General features: G+C 40.5%; 1 protein-coding gene across 21 annotated transcripts in view; it reads left to right on the top strand.

The window, feature by feature from the left end:
- The window catches only part of wipi1 (WD repeat domain, phosphoinositide interacting 1), a 111,908-nt gene that overhangs the window by 46,447 nt on the left and 44,358 nt on the right, over positions 1–21,103 (top strand). For 17 of the 21 annotated variants that reach the window (XR_015849776.1, XR_015849676.1, XR_015849775.1 and 14 more), the window contains 5 exons: positions 877–973; positions 1,649–1,746; positions 9,587–9,679; positions 14,143–14,213; positions 15,474–15,581. Coding sequence is in view for 8 of the 21 variants with exons in the window: in XM_088328751.1 (XP_088184877.1) it covers positions 877–973; positions 1,649–1,746; positions 9,587–9,679; positions 14,143–14,213; positions 15,474–15,581 (467 nt within the window). In the remaining 13 variants the exon portion in view is untranslated. The remainder of the gene's footprint in view (positions 1–876; positions 974–1,648; positions 1,747–9,586; positions 9,680–14,142; positions 14,214–15,473; positions 15,582–21,103) is intronic. The other 4 variants (XR_015849787.1, XR_015849742.1, XR_015849697.1 and 1 more) reach the window with 1 other exon arrangement.

Here is a 21,103-nt window from a genome sequence, read left to right as displayed (position 1 = left end):
AAGTTTTACTGCGGGCGCCAGCGGCTTATACATGGGTGCGGCTTGTATAAGTACAAAAGTGCCAAATCACCCAAAAAGTGGTGGGTGTGGCTTATAGTTAGGTGCGCTCTATAGTCCGGAATTTACAGTACTATTGGAAAGGGTGTACAGCCCACAAACGTCAGTTGTTTTTACAACAATCTTTACATGAGACTTCCATCTTACTTTCCATAATACCAACTTTTTGGGATTTTGGATTTATTTAATTGGTTCCACAATACAGAACTGTATTTAATTCCACTTTCTAATTAAAGTACAATGTTGGCAACAAAATTGACTTGATATATTTGCAAATTCTTCAAATGTAACACAAGACTGATCTAAGAAGACCCAAAAAGGACCCTCTTTTTCCTCTCTTTTTTTTCTGGACTTATTCTTCTTTTCTCCTGCCTTTTTCTACTCAATTTTTTTATTCTCCTTTTGTTTATTTTTTCCTAATTTATCTCTTATTTTTTTTCTTCCTTTGTCCTCTATTTCATATTTCTGGAGCTTTTTACTTCTTTCTCTAGATTTTTCCGTTTTCTTATTTTTCTCCTGTTTTTTCCTCCCTTCTCCCTTTTTTCTTCTACATTTTGATGAATATTTTGACATTGGAAAAGACTGTATGGTTCACGTTATCTTGTCAAAAATATTTAATGCCAAACATCATGTCACGGTCAAAGTACTCAACTCTCCACTAATCTTGAAAAGTATGTTTTCTGACTAAGGGGATATTTTTCTGCATAATTTTTATATTGCAGTGTGAACATAGGGGTTGCTTTAAACAAATGGCCATAATTCGTTGGAAATCACTCGTTCTAAAACCAAACCACACTTTTTTTCCTCTTCCTCTGACAGAGACTTGTTGTGTGCCTTAAGGAATCCATTTATATCCACAACATCAAAGACATGAAGCTGATCAAGACTCTGCTCAACATTCCACCTAATCCTTCAGGTAAATCTCATTGACAAATGGTTTGCAGGGGGTAGGGAATAATATGTACTAATGTTTTAGTTATGTAGTATATTTAGTTATTGTATTGATCTGAAAAATATAGTATTGAACATCCTAATTACATAATAGTGAGACCTTATCTTATCATCTGCCATTACTTAACTCTTGGAGGATTTTTTTTTAATTGAAAAAAAAAGTCATTTTATCTTGTTGTTTAAATGACAGTGACTTCCTGGGTAGAGAAGGTTCTCAGTACTGTATTTTTAAGTTACCCAGCATTCTTAAAAGGATATTGTGCTTCCTACTATTTTCGAATATATTATTCTTGCTTTTAATTGCACTTGTATATCAAGTTATCAACTGTCGATCCTATTAATTGGCACACCTTCGAGATTGTACCTTTAAAAAAAGGGCCATAAAACCATACTGTACTGAATGATTATTGTATTCAACCCCTTTTTTGTTAGACATACAGACCGTTGTTTTCAATTTCAAGATGAAGTTCCCTAAATTATCAATTGTAGCTACTAATTTATTGAGTTTCTGGGTGAAGTATCTGTTTTGACAAGGTTGATATATACCTCAATATGATGCAAAGACAGAAAATCTCTATTTTAGCTTTCTTTCAATGTATCATGATTTGCTCCAACTTGCACTAAACTCAACTCTTTACAGGCCTCTGTGCTCTATCAACTAATAACTCCAACTCCTACCTGGCATACTCTGGCAGCACTATTATGGGAGAAATAATAGTTTTTGATGCCGGAAATATGGTGAGAAAAACAATTTGAATGGAGAAAACTAATACACTACTTGTCAGGTCTTGTCATAACACATACAATGACAAATACTTTTAGACTCTGTGGGCTAAAGGACATAGTGTATGTCTAGCCAAGTTGTGGTTATTGTGATAATGTCTTGGCTAGGTTGTAATCCTTTCACCATTCATGTTGCAGATTTGTTTTCAATGCTTTATTGAAAACTTTTTTTTATGTTTTCAATCAAGGTATAGCAACTGTTCATGCACACACGCAATGCTAAACTGCAGAAATTATTAAACCCAATCAAGGACCTAATCATATATGTACGTGTCTGTATATTAACTCTGTATTATGATGTAATCTGATGTTACCATCACAAAACACATAACATCCGTTTGTGCAAGACAAATTGAAACCACGTCCAGGAGCAGTGTTGGAAACGCCACTTTTAAAAAGTAAGACGTTGTAGATACTCACAACTTCTTCCAAAATGTAACTGAGTTAGGAACTAAATTACTCCATAGTGAAAGTAGTCAGTTACCATGGAACGTAGGTATTTACTTTACTTTATAAAGAAATTGTTGTTTGTCCAAGAATTTGAAATTTTCTGCGCAAATACTGTTGGGTTCAAGTCCCCAACATTTTTAATAAAACGCTCTGAAATAAAAGAAGACATAGAGAATCGGTTATTTAGAATTAGTTACTTTATTAATCATCATTATGAGAGCCCCGGAGATCGAGCTGTTACAAATCTCCTCCTCGCTCGCTAGCTGGGCTCTGAAGACGTCTCCGAACTCTCCCTTCTAATATTCAGGTTCTTGGAGAAAAACAACTTGAGTTATGGGCATGCGCAGGTCAGGATGTATCCATTGGTATGTGAGACAAAAGACAGGCTGTACATCAAAAACAACTCATGGCCTTGAAGAGCAGCTTACAGGCTGAGAACTCTTCAAAATGGCTGAGAACACATATAACATATTAAATATCAACTGTAGGATAAATATAATTATACAATCCCAACAAATACGAAACACAGCGGTAAAGTTTTTAACCGGAGTTTACTTGAAGATATCGTAATTGAGTTAGATTACCCTGTTATCGTGTATTGCTGTTACGTAACGGCATTATTCATTCTCAACACTGTCCAGGAGGTAGTTTCATATTCAGTTTTGAAAGATGTGTCAGTTCCGTGCTCCAAACCCATTAACCCAGTTGGTCAAGGTCTAGGTACAATTCAAATGGGCATGACCACAAGGGCTGTCACTACTTTCGGGATCTCATTGTTTTGAGCCCAAATACGTATTCACATTGTGCTGTGGTCATAATGCAGTGTGGGATCAGCAGTAGCTCAGGAGGTAGAGATCAAGGGATCCCAGTTCGAATCCCGGCTTGTCCGTGTTACATGTCGAAGTGTCCTTGGGTAAGACACTGAACCCCTAATAAGCAGGTTAGCGTCTTACATGGCTGCAATACAAGGCCACTATTGGGAAATGTGAAGCACACTCTAAAGCGCTTTGTGAAGTCATTGACTTGAAAAGCGCTATATAAATGCAGATCATTTCATTTAATTTCAGATCAGCTCCTTGGATGCAAACTGATATTCATTTTTGTCGAGTTGTGGTCTTAGACATAGATTTGGAAATGTTTTATTTATTAACACTTGTTTGAAAACCCAGTTGTTCAGTAGGGTCAATGCACTGGCAAAGGTAACGAAATGTCTAACATGGCATATTTTTTTGCAACACGTCAGACACAAGTGTAAAAAAGGGCGTAATAAAATAATTTTAGCATAATTTTTTATTGGAGAAAAGGCCCTTCAAAGTGCAAACAAAACAACAACAACTATATATGTATGTATGTATATATATATATATATATATATATATATATATAGGTATATGTATGTAGGTATATGTATGTATATATATATGTATATATAGGTATGTGTATATATATGTATATATATATATATATATATATATATATATATGTATATGTACAAACCACACTGACTGGGGACGTGTTTGAGGCAAAGTGCCACTGCGGGAAAATCTGTAAAAACGCAAAGGGACTTAAGATACACCAATCCAAGACCATCTGTGGGAATGGGGTAAATCAGCGCATAGTGGAGACACTCAGTGAGACGCAGGAGGATTCCAGTCAGGAAGCACCCCACAGTACAGGAGACCTCTCGGCATCTGCGATACTCGACCATAGGGTCCCCCCTCACACTACCCCAGGCGCCCAACCCCCTAAAGAGAGAGTGAAGTGGCCTCCAGCAAATAACAACCTTGCATGGAACCAACTTGACCAGGACCTTGATAGAGTCCTAGTGGCCACTTTGGCAGGATCAGCAGAAAGGAAAATCAACAGCATGGTTGCTTGTGCTTACTCCATGGCCAAGGAGCGTTTTGGTACAGAGGAGAAGAAAGGCAGCAATATAGCACCTGCAAAACAGTCCAACAGAAGGGAAAAACAGATCAAGAAGTTGAGAAGGGAAATCAAGGCTCTCAACTCGCAGTACAAACATGCCAGTACCAGAGAGAAGGAGGGCATAAAAGACTTGACCACTGGACTTCGAGGACAATTGTGCAGACTTAGAAGGGCAGAGAGGTCTCGGAGACTGAGAAAGGAAAAGGAGGTCAAACTTGCTCAGTTCACTAAGAACCCGTACAAGTTCACCCAAACCTTGTTGGGGGAAGCAAGATCTGGGAGACTGACCAGCCCTAAAGAAACGGTAGAAAGTTTCCTTGAAGAAAGTCACAGCGACACCTTTCGAAGCCAAGCCTTGGACATCCACCCAAGGATTGGAAGCAACAAAACCCTGGAAGAGAAGCTCAACACTAAGGAGCCATCATGGAGAGAGTTCCAGGACGTTGTGAAAAAAGCCCGGTCACCATCTGCCCCAGGACCCAGCGGTATACCTTACAAAGTGTACAAGAGATATCCATTACTTCTACGGAGGCTGTGGAAGCTACTGCGGAGAATTTGGATAAAGGGCATAATCCCAACATCCTGGAAGAGAGCGGATGGGTGCTTTGTGCCCAAGGAAAAGGACTCATCTGACATAAGCCAATTCCGAACCATTTCTCTACTAAGTGTTGATGTAAGATATTTTTCTCAGTCCTGGCACAGAGGCTGACAACGTACTTGGTCAAGAACAAATATATCGACACATCAATCCAGAAAGGTGGCATCCCAGGGTTCTCTGGATGTCTGGAGCACACAAACATCATCAGCCAGTTGATCCGCGAGGCCAAGGAAAGTAAAGGTGACTTAACAGTCGTCTGGCTAGACTTGGCCAATGCATATGGGTCAATTCCCCATGATCTCATCAACACTGCGATGGAGCATTACCATATCCCACAGCACATAAGTGGAATGATCACTTCCTACTTCAGTAGATTCAAGTTTCGGTTCCAAACCACCCAGTTTACCACCCAGTGGCAAAACTTGGAGAAGGGGATCGTCACGGGGTGCACCATCTCCCCCATCCTGTTTGTTATGGGCATGAATCTACTCATCACTGCCGCGGTAAAGGAGATCAGAGGGCCAATGACGAGGTCTGGCATATGCCAACCTCCGTTAAGATGCTTTATGGACGACCTCACTATTACAATAGTGACCCATGTGCAAGCAACATGGATCCTGAAGGCACTTGACGAGGTAGCAACCTGGGCTCGGATGAGATACAAGTCTAGAAAGTCAAGAAGCATGGTGATCAGGAGCGGGAAGGTCATAAGCAGGTTTCAACTTCGAATCCAAGGAGAAAACATACCATCAATCAAAGATAACCCAATAAAATGCCTCGGAAAGTGGTACGATTCATCTCTGGGCGAGAGGGGCAGCGTTCTCAGGACAGTGGAGCAGGCTAATGAGTGGCTGCAAAGGATTGAGCGATCAGGAATACCAGGCAAGTTCAAGACTTGGTTGTTCCAGTACGGTCTGCTACCAAGACTGCTGTGGCTGCTAACGATCTATGAAATCTCTATGACGGCGGTCCAAGGAATAGAGAGGAGGGCAAATAAACATCTCCGCAGGTGGCTTGGTGTTCCACCAAGCTTCACATCATTAGGGCTTTACATCAGGTCGGGGCAGCTGCAGTTTCCCCTGTCTTCGGTAGTGGAAGAGTTCAAGTGTAGGGCGGTCATGACGCTCAAAGATTCTAGCGACGAGATGGTTAGGGGCGCGGGCGTGATTACAAGATCAGGGGGCGTAAATGGGCAGCAGACAACCAAGTACATCAGGCAGAAGGCAGGCTGAGGTTGAAAGATCTCATCGGAAATGCATGCGTAGGGCGTCAGGGATTATGTCTACTCATTTCCAGCAATGGTCAAAATCTGATCCAAGGCAGAGGAGAGACATGGTGCAGGCCAAGGTCCGTCAACTGGAGGAGGAAGGCAGGTGGTCCAGGGCGGTGGAGCTTGGAGTCAAAGGAGCCTAGACAAAGTGGGACCTACCAAAGCGAAGGATCACCTGGCCAGAACTCTGGAGGTTGTACGATACTTTTCCAACACCAACCAACCTGTACAGGTGGGGGTTGACGGAGGACCCAACGTGCAGGCTATGTGGTAGGAGAGGGACACTGGCGCATATTCTGGCAGGATGCCAGATTGCTCTTAGCCAGGGCAGATACCGCTGGCGCCATGACAAGGTCCTCGGTGCACTGGCTTACATCTTTGAGCAGGAAAGGCGGAAGAAGCACCAACCTCAACCCGGTCCAACACATTCCATCCAGTTCGTCAGGAAAGAGGAGAAACCAGCATCCTCCAAGAAGAACAAAAAGAGCCTCCTGCAAACAGCACCAGCGTGGGAGATGAGGGTAGACCTGGGAAGGAAATTACACTTTCCCCAGGTAGTCCAAACTTCCTTGAGGCCAGACATTGTGATTTGGTCAGAAGAGGCTAAGAAAATCATCCTGATTTAGCTAACTGTACCATGGTAAGAAGGATGCAGCGAAACCCATGAAAGGAAAAACACCAAATATCAAGAGCTGGTCCAACAGTGCAGGGACAAAGGATGGCAGACCTGGCTATTTCTAGTGGAGGTCGGGTGCAGGGGCTTCCCAGCACAGTCTGTATGGGACACATTAACATATCTGGGAATAAGTGGAAGGGAGAAGAAGGCAGCTGCCAAAAGGGTGGGGGAAGCCGCGGAGAGAGCCTCTTGTTGGCTTTGGAGTAGAAAAGAGGAGTTTAGCTGGGGACCAGGGGAAGATGGGCAGTGACTGGCCATCACTGCCGGCCCGCCAACTCGAGGGCGTTGTGGTTAAGGGTCGAAACGCCCAGTGACTGTTGGACACCACCTGACGACATCTTCTCCTGGTTGAAGGCTACAGTCACTGTTCGAGTGACTGCAGAAGTTGCACTGATTAGATGTGTATGTAATAGTATAGTATATGTATACTGGACTGTCTCAGAAAATTAGAATATTGTAATAAAGTCCTTTATTTTCTGTAATGCAATTAAAAAAAAAATGTCACACATTCTGGATTCATTACACATCAACTGAACTATTTCAAGCCTTTTATTATTTGAATATTGCTGATTTTGGCTTACAGCTGAAAAAAACTCAAAAATCCTATCTCAAAATATTAGAATACTTCCTCAGACCAAGTAAAAAAATTATTTTATAACAGCAAAACTAAATCAAACATTTGAAAATGTCCATTGATGCACTCAGTACTTGGTTGGGAATCCTTTTGCACGGATTACTGCATCAATCCGGCGTGGCATGGAGGCAATCAGCCTGTGGCATTGCTGAGGTGTTATTGATGCCCAGGATGCTTCGATAGCGGCCTTTAGCTCGTTTGCATTTGTAGGTCTGGTGTCTTTCATCTTCTTCTTAACTATACCCCACAAATTCTCAATGGGGTTCAGGTCAGGGGAATTAGCAGGCCAATCAAGGACAGTGATGCCATGGTCAGTGCACCAGTTACTGGTGGTTTTGGCACTGTGGGCAGGTGCCAGATCATGCTGGAAAATGAAATCCTCATCTCCATAGAGCTTTTCAGCAGATAGAAGCATGTAGTGCTCTAAAATCTCTTGGTACACAGTTGCATTTACTCTGGACTTGATGAAACACAGTGGACCAACACCAGCAGCTGACATGGCTCCCCAAACCATTGCTGACTGTGGGAACTTCACACTGCATTTCAAGCAACTTGGATTTTGCTCCTCTCCAGCCTTTCTCCAGACTCTGGCGCCTTGACTTCCAAATGAAATGCAAAACTTGCTTTCGTCTGAAAAGAGGACTTTGGACCACTCTGCAACTGTCCAGTGCTTCTTCTCCATAGCCCAAGTCAGACGCTTCTTCCGTTGTCTTGAGCTCAGAAGTGGCTTGACCATGGGAATACGGCTATTGTAGCCCATTTCCCGGACACGTCTGTGAACTGTGGCTTTTGATACCTGAACTCCAGCTTCAGCCCACTGTCTTTGAAGCTCCCTCAAATTCTGGAAGCGGCTCTTCTTCACAATTTTGTTAAGGCTGCGGTCATCTCTCTTGGTTGTGCAACGTTTCCGGCCACATTTTTCCCTTCCAACAGACTTTTTGTGGATATGCTTTGAAACTGCACTCTGTGAACAGCCTGCTCTTTGAGAAATTTATTTTTGTGTCTTACCCTCCTGATGGAGGGTATCAATGATGGTCCTCTGGACAGCAGACAGATCAGCAGTCTTCCCCATACTTGTGATTTAGTTTACTGAACCAAGCTGAGTGTTTTTAAGGCTCAGGAAACCCTTGCAAGGTGTTTCGAGTTAATTAGATGATTCAGGTGATTAGTTGAATAGCCTACTTGTATACTTTTTCATGATATTCTAATATTTTGAGATAGGATTTTTGTGTTTTCTTAAGCTGTAAGCCAAATTCAGCAATATTCAAATAATAAAAGGCTTGAAATAGTTCAGTTGATGTGTAATGAATCCAGAATGTATGACATTTTTGTTTTTTTAATTGCATTACAGAAAATAAAGAACTTTATCACAATATTCTAATTTTCTGAGACAGTCCAGTATATGGTTCGTTTCATGAGTACATATGACTCTATTTAATATATTGATACATACAGTTCCAATTGTATATATATATATATATATATATATATGGACCAGCTCGGTAGTCTAGATGGTAGGGCGCCCTCTGAGACTGGGAGGTCGCTGGTTCAAGCCTCGGCCGAGTCAATGCCTCCCTGCTTGGCGCTCAGCATTAAGGGTTGGAATTGGGGGGTTTGGTCACCTAATGACTAAAATGGCTCTGCCCTGTTTGGCTGCGGCTGCATCGGCTCACTACAGTTTAACTGTACGGGTCAGGTGTATCGACATTTCGTTCTGTGTGCATTGTTACAAAGAATGACAATAAAAGTAAATTCTATTCTATTCTATATGTATGTATATGTATGTATATGTATGTATGTATATGTGTATATATATAATATATATATATGTATATATATAATATATATATATATATATATATATATATATATATATATATATAATGTATGTGTATATATATATATGTACGTGTATATATATATATGTATGTGTATATATATATATATATATGTACGTGTATATGTATGTATATATATATATATATATATATATATATATATATATATAAATTCACTTTTATAAGTTTCACACCCCTGCTTTAAGTCATGTGACTCTGATGGATGAAGCCACTCCGGCACACAGACATAAATAATGTGACCCTATCGGAGAAGGGCCAGATTTGTTTTTAAATGTGTGGACAGACAGCCCTAAAAATACATTCAAACGGAGTAACATTTGCCTGCAGTCCAAATGAAGCCTAATGGATTTATAATTTATATTTTTATGTAAAATGGTTTCAGAGCACAGTGACGATGATCAGGGCACACGACAGTCCTCTGGCAGCTCTTTGCTTCAATGCCTCGGCCACCAAACTTGCCAGTGCATCCGAACGGGTAATCCAGAACCACACGTGCATCATATTTACAGGCCAAATCAAGGTTGTGCCGGATTAATATTATTTGATTGTGATTTAATTCAGTAATGAGATCCAACATGCTCAGAGAAAATGCTTTTCAATTGTATATTTAGGGCTGCAACAACTAATTGATAATACAAATCAAAGTCATTTATTTAAAGTGTTGACAACTAATTGGATCATGGATTCGTTGTGTCACGTGAGTTATGAGCCACTAAGTATGTTAAATCAATGCAAATAAGAGTGCACACAATTCCTTTGTGACGCTGAGAGTTGTAGTACTACTTTAGTCTGGCAGATGGCGGTTCTTCCCAGGGTCCTATGTGCCCTCTGATGGTATTGCGTACAGTTTTGTTTGACACATGTATAAGTAGCTGGTGTCTTGAAGTTTCCTGTATTCAAGGCCTGGATTTTCATTTCCAATTTTGCTGTGAGAGTCCATGTCTCGCAAGCGTAGAGGAAGATGGAATAACCAGCGCTTGCATGAGTCTGATCTTCACTGCTATGTTCTTGTCCCTCCAGATGGGTTTAAGTCTGGCAAGTGCGGCTATGGTTTCAGCTATCCTGGCCATGATTTCTGGTTCTGACCCCTCTTCTGATATGACAGCTCAAAGATAATTAAATTTGGTGACAGGTTCTAGCTCTCAGTGGTTGATGGGGATGTTTTTGGTGATACCTTGGGGATTGTTGGTTATTACTTTTTTTTCCATGCTGATTTCCATGCCAAACTGGGTTCATGCTTTGTCCAGGCAATTGACCGGATCTCTAAGTTCCTGTTCGTCTCCTCCCAATCCGGCAATATCATAAGCAAAATGGAGGTTAGTGATGTCGTTTCCCCCAATAGTGACTGTACGCTGATGTTGCTCCAGAGCTTTGGACATGATCCTCTCCAGGAAGATGTTGAATAAAGTTGGAGAGAGAATGCAGCCTTGTCTTACACCGACTGTGGTTCGAAAATACGATCCAATGGTACCATTGATAAGTACCACACTGTTTGCATTTACATAATTACTAGTGATTCTGTAATTGCAGATGGCCACTGTCCTGTTCGCCACATCTTTCCTGCAAATGTCAAAATCAATAGTTTGCTCACCACCATTTCGCATGAGCTCTGATGGGACGTTGTCGATTCCTGGAGACTTTCCGCTCTTCAGTGAGTTAAATGCTGCCTCTACCTCTTCTCTGAAGATAGGGAAGTCATTACTTTTCCTTGGCCTGGAACTCTTATGGACCTTGGGTGGTTGAAAAGTTTGGAGCAGTATTTTGTCCATGTATTCATGATCTCTTTTTCTTAAGTTCTCTGATTTCCTGCATCACCCTGAATGATGCTGGCTTTTGCCTGTTTTGTTTGTGTGAGGATTTAAAAAAAAAAACACAAAATTTGTAAAAATATATACACACGATATACTGGACTGTCTCAGAAAATTAGAATATTGTGATAAAGTTCTTTATTTTCTGTAATGCAATTAAAAAAACAAAAATGTCATACATTCTGGATTCATTACACATCAACTGAACTATTTCAAGCCTTTTATTATTTTAATATTGCTGAATTTGGCTTACAGCTTTAGAAAACTCAAAAATCCTATCTCAAAATATTAGAATATCATGAAAAAGTATACAAGTAGGCTATTCAACTACTCACCTGAATCATCTAATTAACTCGAAACACCTTGCGAGGGTTTCCTGAGCCTTAAAATCACTCAGCTTGGTTCAGTAAACTAAATCACTGCTGATCTGACTGCTGTCCAGAGGACCATCATTGATACCCTCCATCAGGAGGGTAAGACACAAAAAGAAATTTCTCAAAGAGCAGGCTGTTCACAGAGTGCAGTTTCAAAGCATATCCACAAAAAGTCTGTTGGAAGGGAAAAATGTGGCCGGAAACGTTGCACAACCAAGAGAGATGACCGCAGCCTTAACAAAATTGTGAAGAAGAGCCGCTTCCAGAATTTGAGGGAGCTTCAAAGACAGTGGGCTGAAGCTGGAGTCCAGGTATCAAAAGCCACAGTTCACAGACGTGTCCGGGAAATGGGCTACAATAGCCGTATTCCCATGGTCAAGCCACTTCTGAACTCAAGACAACGGAAGAAGCGTCTGACTTGGGCTATGGAGAAGAAGCACTGGACAGTTGCAGAGTGGTCCAAAGTCCTCTTTTCAGACGAAAGCAAGTTTTGCATTTCATTTGGAAGTCAAGGCGCCAGAGTCTGGAGAAAGGCTGGAGAAGAGCAAAATCCAAGTTGCTTGAAATCCAGTGTGAAGTTCCCACAGTCACAATGGTTTGGGGAGCCATGTCAGCTGCTGGTGTTGGTCCACTGTGTTTCATCAAGTCCAGAGTAAATGCAACTGTGTACCAAGAGATTTTAGAGCACTACATGCTTCCATCTGCTGAGAAGCTCTATGGAGATGAGTATTTCATTTTCCAGCGTGATCTGGCACCTGCCCACAGTGCCAAAACCACCAGTAACTGGTGCACTGACCATGGCATCACTGTCCTTGATTGGCCTGCTAATTCCCCTGACCTGAACCCCATCGAGAATTTGTGGGGTATAGTTAATAAGAAGATGAAAGACACCAGACTTACAAATGCAAATGAGCTGAAGGCCGCTATCGAAGCATCCTGGGCATCAATAACACCTCAGCAATGCCACAGGCTGATTGCCTCCATGCCACGCCGGATTGATGCAGTAATCCGTGCAAAAGGATTCCCAACCAAGTACTGAGTGCATCAATGGACATTTTCAAATGTTTGATTTAGTTTTGCTGTTATAAAATTATTTTTCTTACTTGGTCTGAGGAAGTATTCTAATATTTTGAGATAGGATTTTTGAGTTTTTTTCAGCTGTAAGCCAAAATCAGCAATATTCAAATAATAAAAGGCTTGAAATAGTTCAGTTGATGTGTAATGAATCCAGAATGTATGACATTTTTGTTTTTTTAATTGCATTACAGAAAATAAAGAACTTTATCACAATATTCTAATTTTCTGAGACAGTCCAGTATATGTATACATATACATACATGTATGTATGTATATATATATATTTTATATATATATATATATATATATATATATATATATATATATATATATATAGTCGCTTGGGGTATGTTTCTTTTGGAAACATCTAGAAACTCATATTTTTGCCCATTCCTCCTAGCAAAACAGCGCGAGCTCAATGACGTTGGATGGAAAGCGTTTGTGAACAGCAGTTTTCAGTTCTTTCCACAGATTTCCAATTGGATTGAGGTCTGGACTTTGACTTGGCCATTCCAACACTTTGATATGTTTTTGGTGAACCATTCCATTGTAGCTTATGCTTTATGTTTTGGATCATTGTCTTGTTGAAAGACAAATCTCCGTTCCAGTGTCTTTTGCGGACTCCATCAGGTTTTCTTCCAGAATGGTCCTGTATTTGTCTCCATCCGTCTTCCCATCAATTTTAACTATCTTCCCTGTCCCTGCTGAAGAAAAGCAGGCCCAAGCCATGATGCTGCCACCACCATGTTTGACTGTGGGGATGGTGTGTTGAGGGTGATGAGCTGTGCTGCTTTTACGCCGAACATAATGTCTTGCATTGTTGCCAAAAAGTTCGATTTAGGTCTCATCTGACCGGAGCACCTTCCACATGTTTGGTGTGTCTCCTAGCTGGCTTGTGGCAAATTTTAAACGACCTTTTTTATGGATATATTTAAGAAATGGCTTCCTTCTTGCCACTTCCATGAAGGCCAGATTTGTGCAGTATATGACTGATTGTCGTCCTACGGACAGATTCTCCCACCTCAGCTCTAGACCTCTGCAGTTCATCCAGAGTGATTAGGGCCTCTTGGCTGCATCTCTGATCAGTTTTCTCCTTGTATGCGCTTTTATTCTAATGGTGTTTTATCACTATTTCCTTCAAAGTTTCTTTATTACACGCTTTAAAGACGATTCTAATTCTAAATTAGTGGTACCTGTACTTACGAATGGCCCTACATACAAAAGTTTCAAGTTACAAAGTACCTGAAGGGGAAAATATTGCCTCTAGTTCCAAATGTGTTTCGGTATACAAAGTCAAAAATACCGTATATTTACGTGCCGCCATTTGCCACTTGTCTTCCCTGTGCGTGAATCCTGGCATTCTCCTCATGTCCCCAGTTAAAGTTAAACGGTAAATGAATATTATTTTATTTGCTTCATTTTTTTTTTACATGATGTGCGGTATTTTAATTTTAGGATTTATTTGTTTTGTGTTTCTTATAATCTTTTCTATTTAAAAAAAAACATATACTTTACATATATACAGTGCTTGTAACATTACAACTTACAAAAAATGTTCAGGTTACAAAGCCACTCCCAGAATGAATTACATTCGTAAGTAAAAGTATCACTGTATTGTGGCAAGAACATGTATCATACTTTCTAAAATGATGGTTATATTAATCCTCATTGTCTAATAGGGCACTGTAATCAGAGTGTTTTCCATTCCTGAGGGAATCCGTCTATTTGAGTTCCGGCGAGGCATGAAGAGGTATGCATTATGCAACTATATATGGCACTAATTACTAAAATTACCTTATTGACAGTTTTTTAACCATTACTGTGATTCATTCATCTTTCAACATTGCAATTACCATATTTGTCAGGCATGAAAATCTCTCACCTCTTGAAAAATTCTGCGGATTTTATAGTCCAAATGGGTGATCTATGTGAATTATGTAGATCAGGGGTGTCAAAGTCATTTTCGCTGGGGGCCCATGCTCGAAAAAAAAAATCTAACGGGGGCCAGACTAGTAGGTTTAAGAGAAAGGGAAGAAGAACAAGAGAAGTAAAGATATAGAGATGAAAATAGTTACAGAAAAAATGAAACAGTGCAAGACAGAAGGTAAGAGACGGCAAAAAGGAAAAAGAGTCAGAGAAATAGAGAGAGCAAAATGGAGAGAAAGAGCACAATAGAAAGAGAGAGGGAAAGGGAGACTGAAAGAGATGGAAAGATAAAGAAATAAAGAGATCGTGAGAAAAAGAAAGATCAAAAGAATGAGAAAAGTAAAAATACAGAGAAAGAGTGAGCATTGGAAAGAGAAAGGAAGTGAGAGAGAGAGAGAAAGTGAATGAAAGAGCAAAAAAAGACAAATAGAAAAAAGAAAGAGAAAGAAAGAACAAAAAGAGTGAAATATAGTAAGTATATCAATGTTGGCAAAAAAGATTTACTCTTACATTCAAATAATTTGCAAATTATAGCGAGCGATCAAAAAGACTCCAAAAATTGTGCCTTTTTCCTGCTTTTCCCTCTTCTTTTTTTACCCCTTTTTAAAAAAAAAATCTTGTTTTGTTCCTTTTTTCCTAGTTTTTTTCTTTTTTTCCTAGGTTCTTGCTTATTTTTTCTTATGTTTTTTATTTCCTTTTTTATTTGTTACTTCCTTTTTTGTAGGTTTTTATATTTATTTTTTGCTTTTTATTTTTTTCTCCCCCATTCTCTTTTATTCTTCCTGTTTTGCCCTTTCCTGTCTTTTTCTCTTTTTTCTCTTTCTTTCCTTTAGTTTTTTCTTTGTTTCTTTTTTCAATTTTGTTTAATTTTTTTTTTTGTTTTTTTTTCCCTTTTTAATAACTTTGTGCATAATGTTACATAATAATTGGTAATATATGGATGAAAGCAACAACAAAAATCTGAAGAGTCATTTGGGTGCTGTAAGAACCAGCTCTATTTAGTGAGCCGAGCTGTGAAGAACCTCTTTTAAAAAAAATGACAAAACACCTTTTTAACCATGCCTGCTTTGTGTTTTTTCTTCAGGTATGTCAATATAAGCTCTTTGTCCTTCAGCCCTGACGCTCATTTCCTTTGCGCTTCCAGCAACACTGAAACTGTGCATATCTTTAAACTGGAGCATATGGGACCAAGGTATAAACATACTCACACAGAGCAACTACCAGTTTATTTTAGAGAAACCGAAGTTAAGTTACCCCCAATTAGTTTTCCTTGCCTAATTTTCACAAGTCTCGCCAAAGAGACAGACAATTTTTCACTCACTAAGGACAATTTGGCAATGTTTTTTTGATCTATTAAAATGTTTTTAAACCCTTACCGTTCCTGTAAAATTCGCCTAAAATCCCAATCTAAGACATACATAAAGTAAATTGAATGCTACTCTTGAACCGTTAGGAGAATGTGGACAGTTTTGGTCTCTTTTAAAAGGCAAATGTAAATGGTCTGCATTTATATCGCGCTTTTCAAGTCAATGAAGACCTCCCAAAGTGCTTTACAATGTGCTTCACACTTTTCCCTTTTAACACTCTGAAGTTTTGTTCTCAACTAAAATAATTACTGCAAGTTCTTCTAACATTGAGTAATTTACGTTGGAACAGACAGAAAAAGAAGGTTTTTATTCTCGCCTGATTTTCTTTTTTTTCTTCAATAACATGGCGGCAAAAAAGTGTAGCATGGGCATCTTACCTGGAAAACAGCTGGGACAATATTATGAATCCTTACCTGGTCCCAGGTCAATCTGAAAAACCAAACATTGTATTTTACACATTTTTCTAAAGGTATGTCATGAGCGTTACCAAAAGTGGCCATTTGACAGCTCTATAACTTCTGCAGCTGTGTATTTTTCTTCGGCCATTTCAAGACATTTTGAAAGAGTTATAAATTTTCTCCTTCTCTTCCAATAGTCAATCACTGATTGTGCATACTTGCACTTGATAATCATGCGTAACAATGGATTCCGAGTTGCATTACATACATATATTTTGGACTCTGATTTGAATACACATCGTAACTATGCATCCAATTATGTTAGGGATTTCATTGGCTAACCAATGTATCAATCATGATTTGAATCAGTTACTACTGGCTGATAGTAATTAAAGCAAAGAGTGGTGTCAATCTAAAGCTCAGAGGCTAAAGGCCATTGAGAAAATCCTCTGACGACTGTTTATTTTTAGAGGGGAATTATGTAGCAAAACAAACTAATTACAACCATTGTAAAACAATGCAGGATTGCTTTCAGAAGTTTAGTTTTTTTTTGTCTGTCTGCATTACCGTGTGTTTTGGAGTTAATATATTACACGGTTGGATTCACTGGACTCACGTGATTATAACCATGTTTGTATTAAACGTTTCACAAGTGGAATATAGCAGCACTTTTGCGTGATATATACCAGCTTTATAGTTTTTAGGTATCTTGTTTCAGAATGTGATGTTTCAGTAATGAGTTTGAAATTGTCATCATATCTTGAATCAGAAGAGTTTAAACTTATTAATGAAATGTGGCATACTTATGACTGGTGACATCGTAAAGACACAACTTTGTTTATCAACAGTGTAACGTTAATGTGCTAATGCCGAGTAGAACAAACCTTCAGCTATCGGGTGCACCAAGGTAAATGCTGTTTTTTTTTTTTTTTACTTCAAGGGGGTGGAGGTGCGTGACTCACTGAGAATACGTCACTGCAAATAAACAAATCTGTTTAGTCTGCATTTTTTGAACGGGGCTGAAATTTTGATGTACGGGAGGGGGCCCAGAACCATTTGCTGGAACAACTTGGGAAACCCCTATTGTAATATTTGATACAGGCTAATGTTCCTAAAAAACTTATTAAACTAACTAATGAGGTTGGCGGCACACATGACTGCAACAGCAAATGGCTCTCCAGCTAGTTTTTTATTTCTCACCGTTTCTAATCTTTTTTACTTTCTCTGCTTGGCCAATAATATCTAGAGTCGTCAGGAATTAATTGACCTTGGACTGAAGCTCGATTTTGATAATTACAACTTGGTTAGTTTCCAAGCACTACCTCGTCCTTTCTTGCACTATTAATCCTTACAGGCAGCACGGCGGCTTGGTAGTTAGGGTGCAGTCCCACAGTGCGGAAGTCCAGCGTTTAATTCCAGCTACCGCGGCCTCATTGTGCAGGGTTTGCATGTTCTCCCTGTGCCTGCGTGGGTTTCCTCTGGGCACTCTGGTTTTCTCCCACATTCCAAAAATGTGCATCTCAGGTTGATTGGTCGGTCCAGATTGTCCCTAGGATTAAGTGAGAAAGTGAATTGTCTCAGTGTGCCTAACTGGATGGCAACCAGTTCAGAGTGTCCCCTGCTCACTGCCCGGAGATAGCTCGTACGGGCTCCAGCACCCCCGTGGTTCTAGTGAGGATAAGCGGTGCAGAAAGTGGATGGACGGATATTTATCTTTCATGCTTTTATCTGTTTTTTTCCTTTTAAGTCTTTATTACCTGTTTATCCTAGAGTGCCATGTCTAATCTTGTTGCAAACAATGTTCACATTGTTGTTATCCATGACAATAACGACAATTGAATTTCATTTACCGTATTTTCCGCACTATAGGACGCACCGGGTTATAGGGCGCACCCCCAAAAAATAGTTTTTGGTCCTATATCTTCCATAGATAAGGCGCACCGGATTATAAGGCGCTACAATGGGAACGTCGACAAAACAGTCAGATGATTCAGTCCAACTGATTACCCCCTTAACATTCCCAAAGCTTGCAAAGAAGCAAATACGTGTCGTAGACACGTGCGGATGCGGTGTCCTTACGATGTCACTCAAATGCATCGTTTCAAATATCATTCGGGAGGTTAAAGTCTTGGGATTCAAGAAATGCCAAACATTTCTATGTTTCTATTTTCTTTTTCACTCGCAACTTTACTGTGCATATGACAATAAACACTTGGAATTGAGTTTAATTCACTCAACTCATCACAGCAACATCAAGATCGTTCTAAAACAAGATACCGGGAAAACATAAAGCCGCATAACTCACCTAAGTTCTCACGTTCAATAATGATACGCAATCATGGTCTTCTTACAACCGTTAGTGAAGTAAATCCAGGAGAGTAAATTATTTGCAAATACAGACTGATAAAACATGTTTCTCTATGGTGTACTTTAGCAAGCTTGCTAAGCTTGCTACGCCATTGCTAAACTCGGCCAATTGCAAGATTTGTTTTGGTCATCTAGCCTATTGGAGGCTCTGAATAATTTCAGCCAATAGCGATCGATTTAACTGATGATTGACACATCTTTTTCGGCCAATTGCAGGGTTTGGTTTGGCCATCTATCCAATCCGAGGCTCCGAATAACTTCAGCCAATAGTGATCGATTCAAATGATGATTGACACATTGGTTAGCCAATGAAACGCCGGTATATAAATCCCAGCATACACCGCGGACTTGCTACGCCATTGTTAAACTCGGCCGATTGGAGGGTTTGTTTTGGGCATCTAGCCAATCCGAGGCTCCGAATAACTTCAGCCAATAGTGATCGATTCAAATGATGATTGACACATTGGTTAGCCAATGAAACGCCGGTATATAAATCCCAGCATACACCGCGGACTTGCTAGGCCATTGTTAAACTCGGCCGATTGGAGGGTTTGTTTTGGCTCCGAATAACTTCAGCCAATAGTGATCGATTCAAATGATGATTGACACATTGGTTAGCCAATGAAACGCCGGTATATAAATCCCAGCATACACCGCGGACTTGCTACGCCATTGTTAAACTCGGCCGATTGGAGGGTTTGTTTTGGGCATCTAGCCAATCCGAGGCTCCGAATAACTTCAGCCAATAGTGATCGATTCAAATGATAATTGACACATTGGTTAGCCAATGAAACGCCGGTATATAAATCCCAGCATACACCGCGGACGACTTCGCGCTCGGGGGAGAATCTAGTCGGCGGCTGTTGAGTAAGTTGCGAGACCTTGCAAATTTAATATTGAGCCATATATAAGGCGCACTGTGTTATAAGGCGCATGGTCAGCTTTTGAAAAAAATTAAGACTTTTAGGTGCGCCTTATAGTGCGGAAAATACGGTATACAGAAAATATTAGTCAAGTGAGCAAGTGAGTGTTTAAGTGTATAGCACTTAATAACAAGAAGTCTCAAACTCTGGATTATTTTTATACCACCCCCTGATCTAAAACCTACATGAGGAAAAGGGAAAACTCAATACCTCAGCATGAGGAAATTAAGAAACTTTGAGAAGGGGCTGTACATGAGGTAATCCCCCTTCCAGGATGACCAGGCGCCAATGGATGTTGCAATGACATCAACAATCAGCCCAGGTGTGTGGAGAGCTGAGAAGGCTACGAACCAGCAAGGCAGCTGGTCCGGATGGAGTATCCCCCCGACTGCTGAAAGCCTGTGCGTCTGAGCTGGGAGACCCTCTACAGCGCATCTTCAACCTGAGCCTTGAACAGGGGAGGGTCCCTCAGCTGTGGAAAACATCCTGCATCATCCCAGTCCCAAAGAAATCAAGACCTGAGGAACTCAACGACTTCAGGCCGGTCGCCCTGACATCACATGTGATGAAGACCATGGAGCGGCTGCTGCTGCACCACCTGAGGCTACAGGTCCGTCACGCCATCGACCCACTGCAATTTGCTTACCAGGAGAAGGTGGGAGTGGAGGATGCTATAGTATACATGATACACCGATCCCTCTCTCACCTGGATAGGGCGAAGGGGGCTGTGAGGATTACATTTTTGGACTTCTGCAGTGCCTTCAATACCATACAGCCTCTGCTACTGAGTAGGAAACTGACAGAGATGGGAGTTAGCTCACACCTTGTAGAATGGATTACTGACTACCTGACAGGCAGACCCCAGTATGTGAAACAGGGGGGCTGTACATCGGACACTGTGGTTAGCAGCACAGGATCTCCGCAGGGGACCGTTCTCTCTCCGTTCTTATTCACTCTATATACATCGGACTTTAAGTACAACTCTGAGTCCTGCCATGTGCAAAAGTTTGCCGACGACACTGCGATCGTGGGATGTATCAGAAACGGGCAGGAGGAGGAGTACAGGAAATTGATTCAGGACTTTGTCCGATGGAGCGACGCAAACCACTTGCACCTTTAACTCCACCCGGCAGAGTAAAGGCCCACATTAAACCACACCACCTACATTGGATATTACCGAATCTTACTGCAATATGTATTCTGTGTAGCACTATTTAGTTACTTTATATAACACGCTACAGTGGGCATTTGCACGTCACACTGGGTATTTGTATATTGTATTCTTTTGGCTTTATTATTGTACTGTTCTCAGCTCAGGGATGCTGCTGGAAATGTGAATTTCCCTTCAGGGATGAATAAAGTATCTATCTATCTATCTATCTATCTTAACATGAGATATAGGTCATTCATAAGCTATAGAATATTAGTGTGTTTTAACCCTAGATTTAAACAGTTCTCTGAGGTTGCAGATCGAATCTCAGAGGGTCTAACGTCCCACAGCACTGGAGCTCCAAAGGAGAACGCTCTTGAAGCTGCAGAATTCTTCTTGGCTCTCGGTATCACTAGTAGACCAGCATTTTCTGAGCGAAGGTTCTGAGCAGGTACATAGGGGAAAATAACTCTGAAAGATATCCGAGTGTTAGTCCATGCATAATTGTA

The sequence above is a fragment of the Urocampus carinirostris genome, chromosome 1, assembly GCF_059441175.1.
Source record: "Urocampus carinirostris isolate Australia breed hairy pipefish chromosome 1, RoL_Ucar_1.0, whole genome shotgun sequence".
Lineage (NCBI taxonomy): Eukaryota > Metazoa > Chordata > Actinopteri > Syngnathiformes > Syngnathidae > Urocampus > Urocampus carinirostris.
The sequence above is the reverse complement of the archived record's forward strand: the minus strand, read 5'-3'. Positions and strand labels throughout refer to the sequence as shown.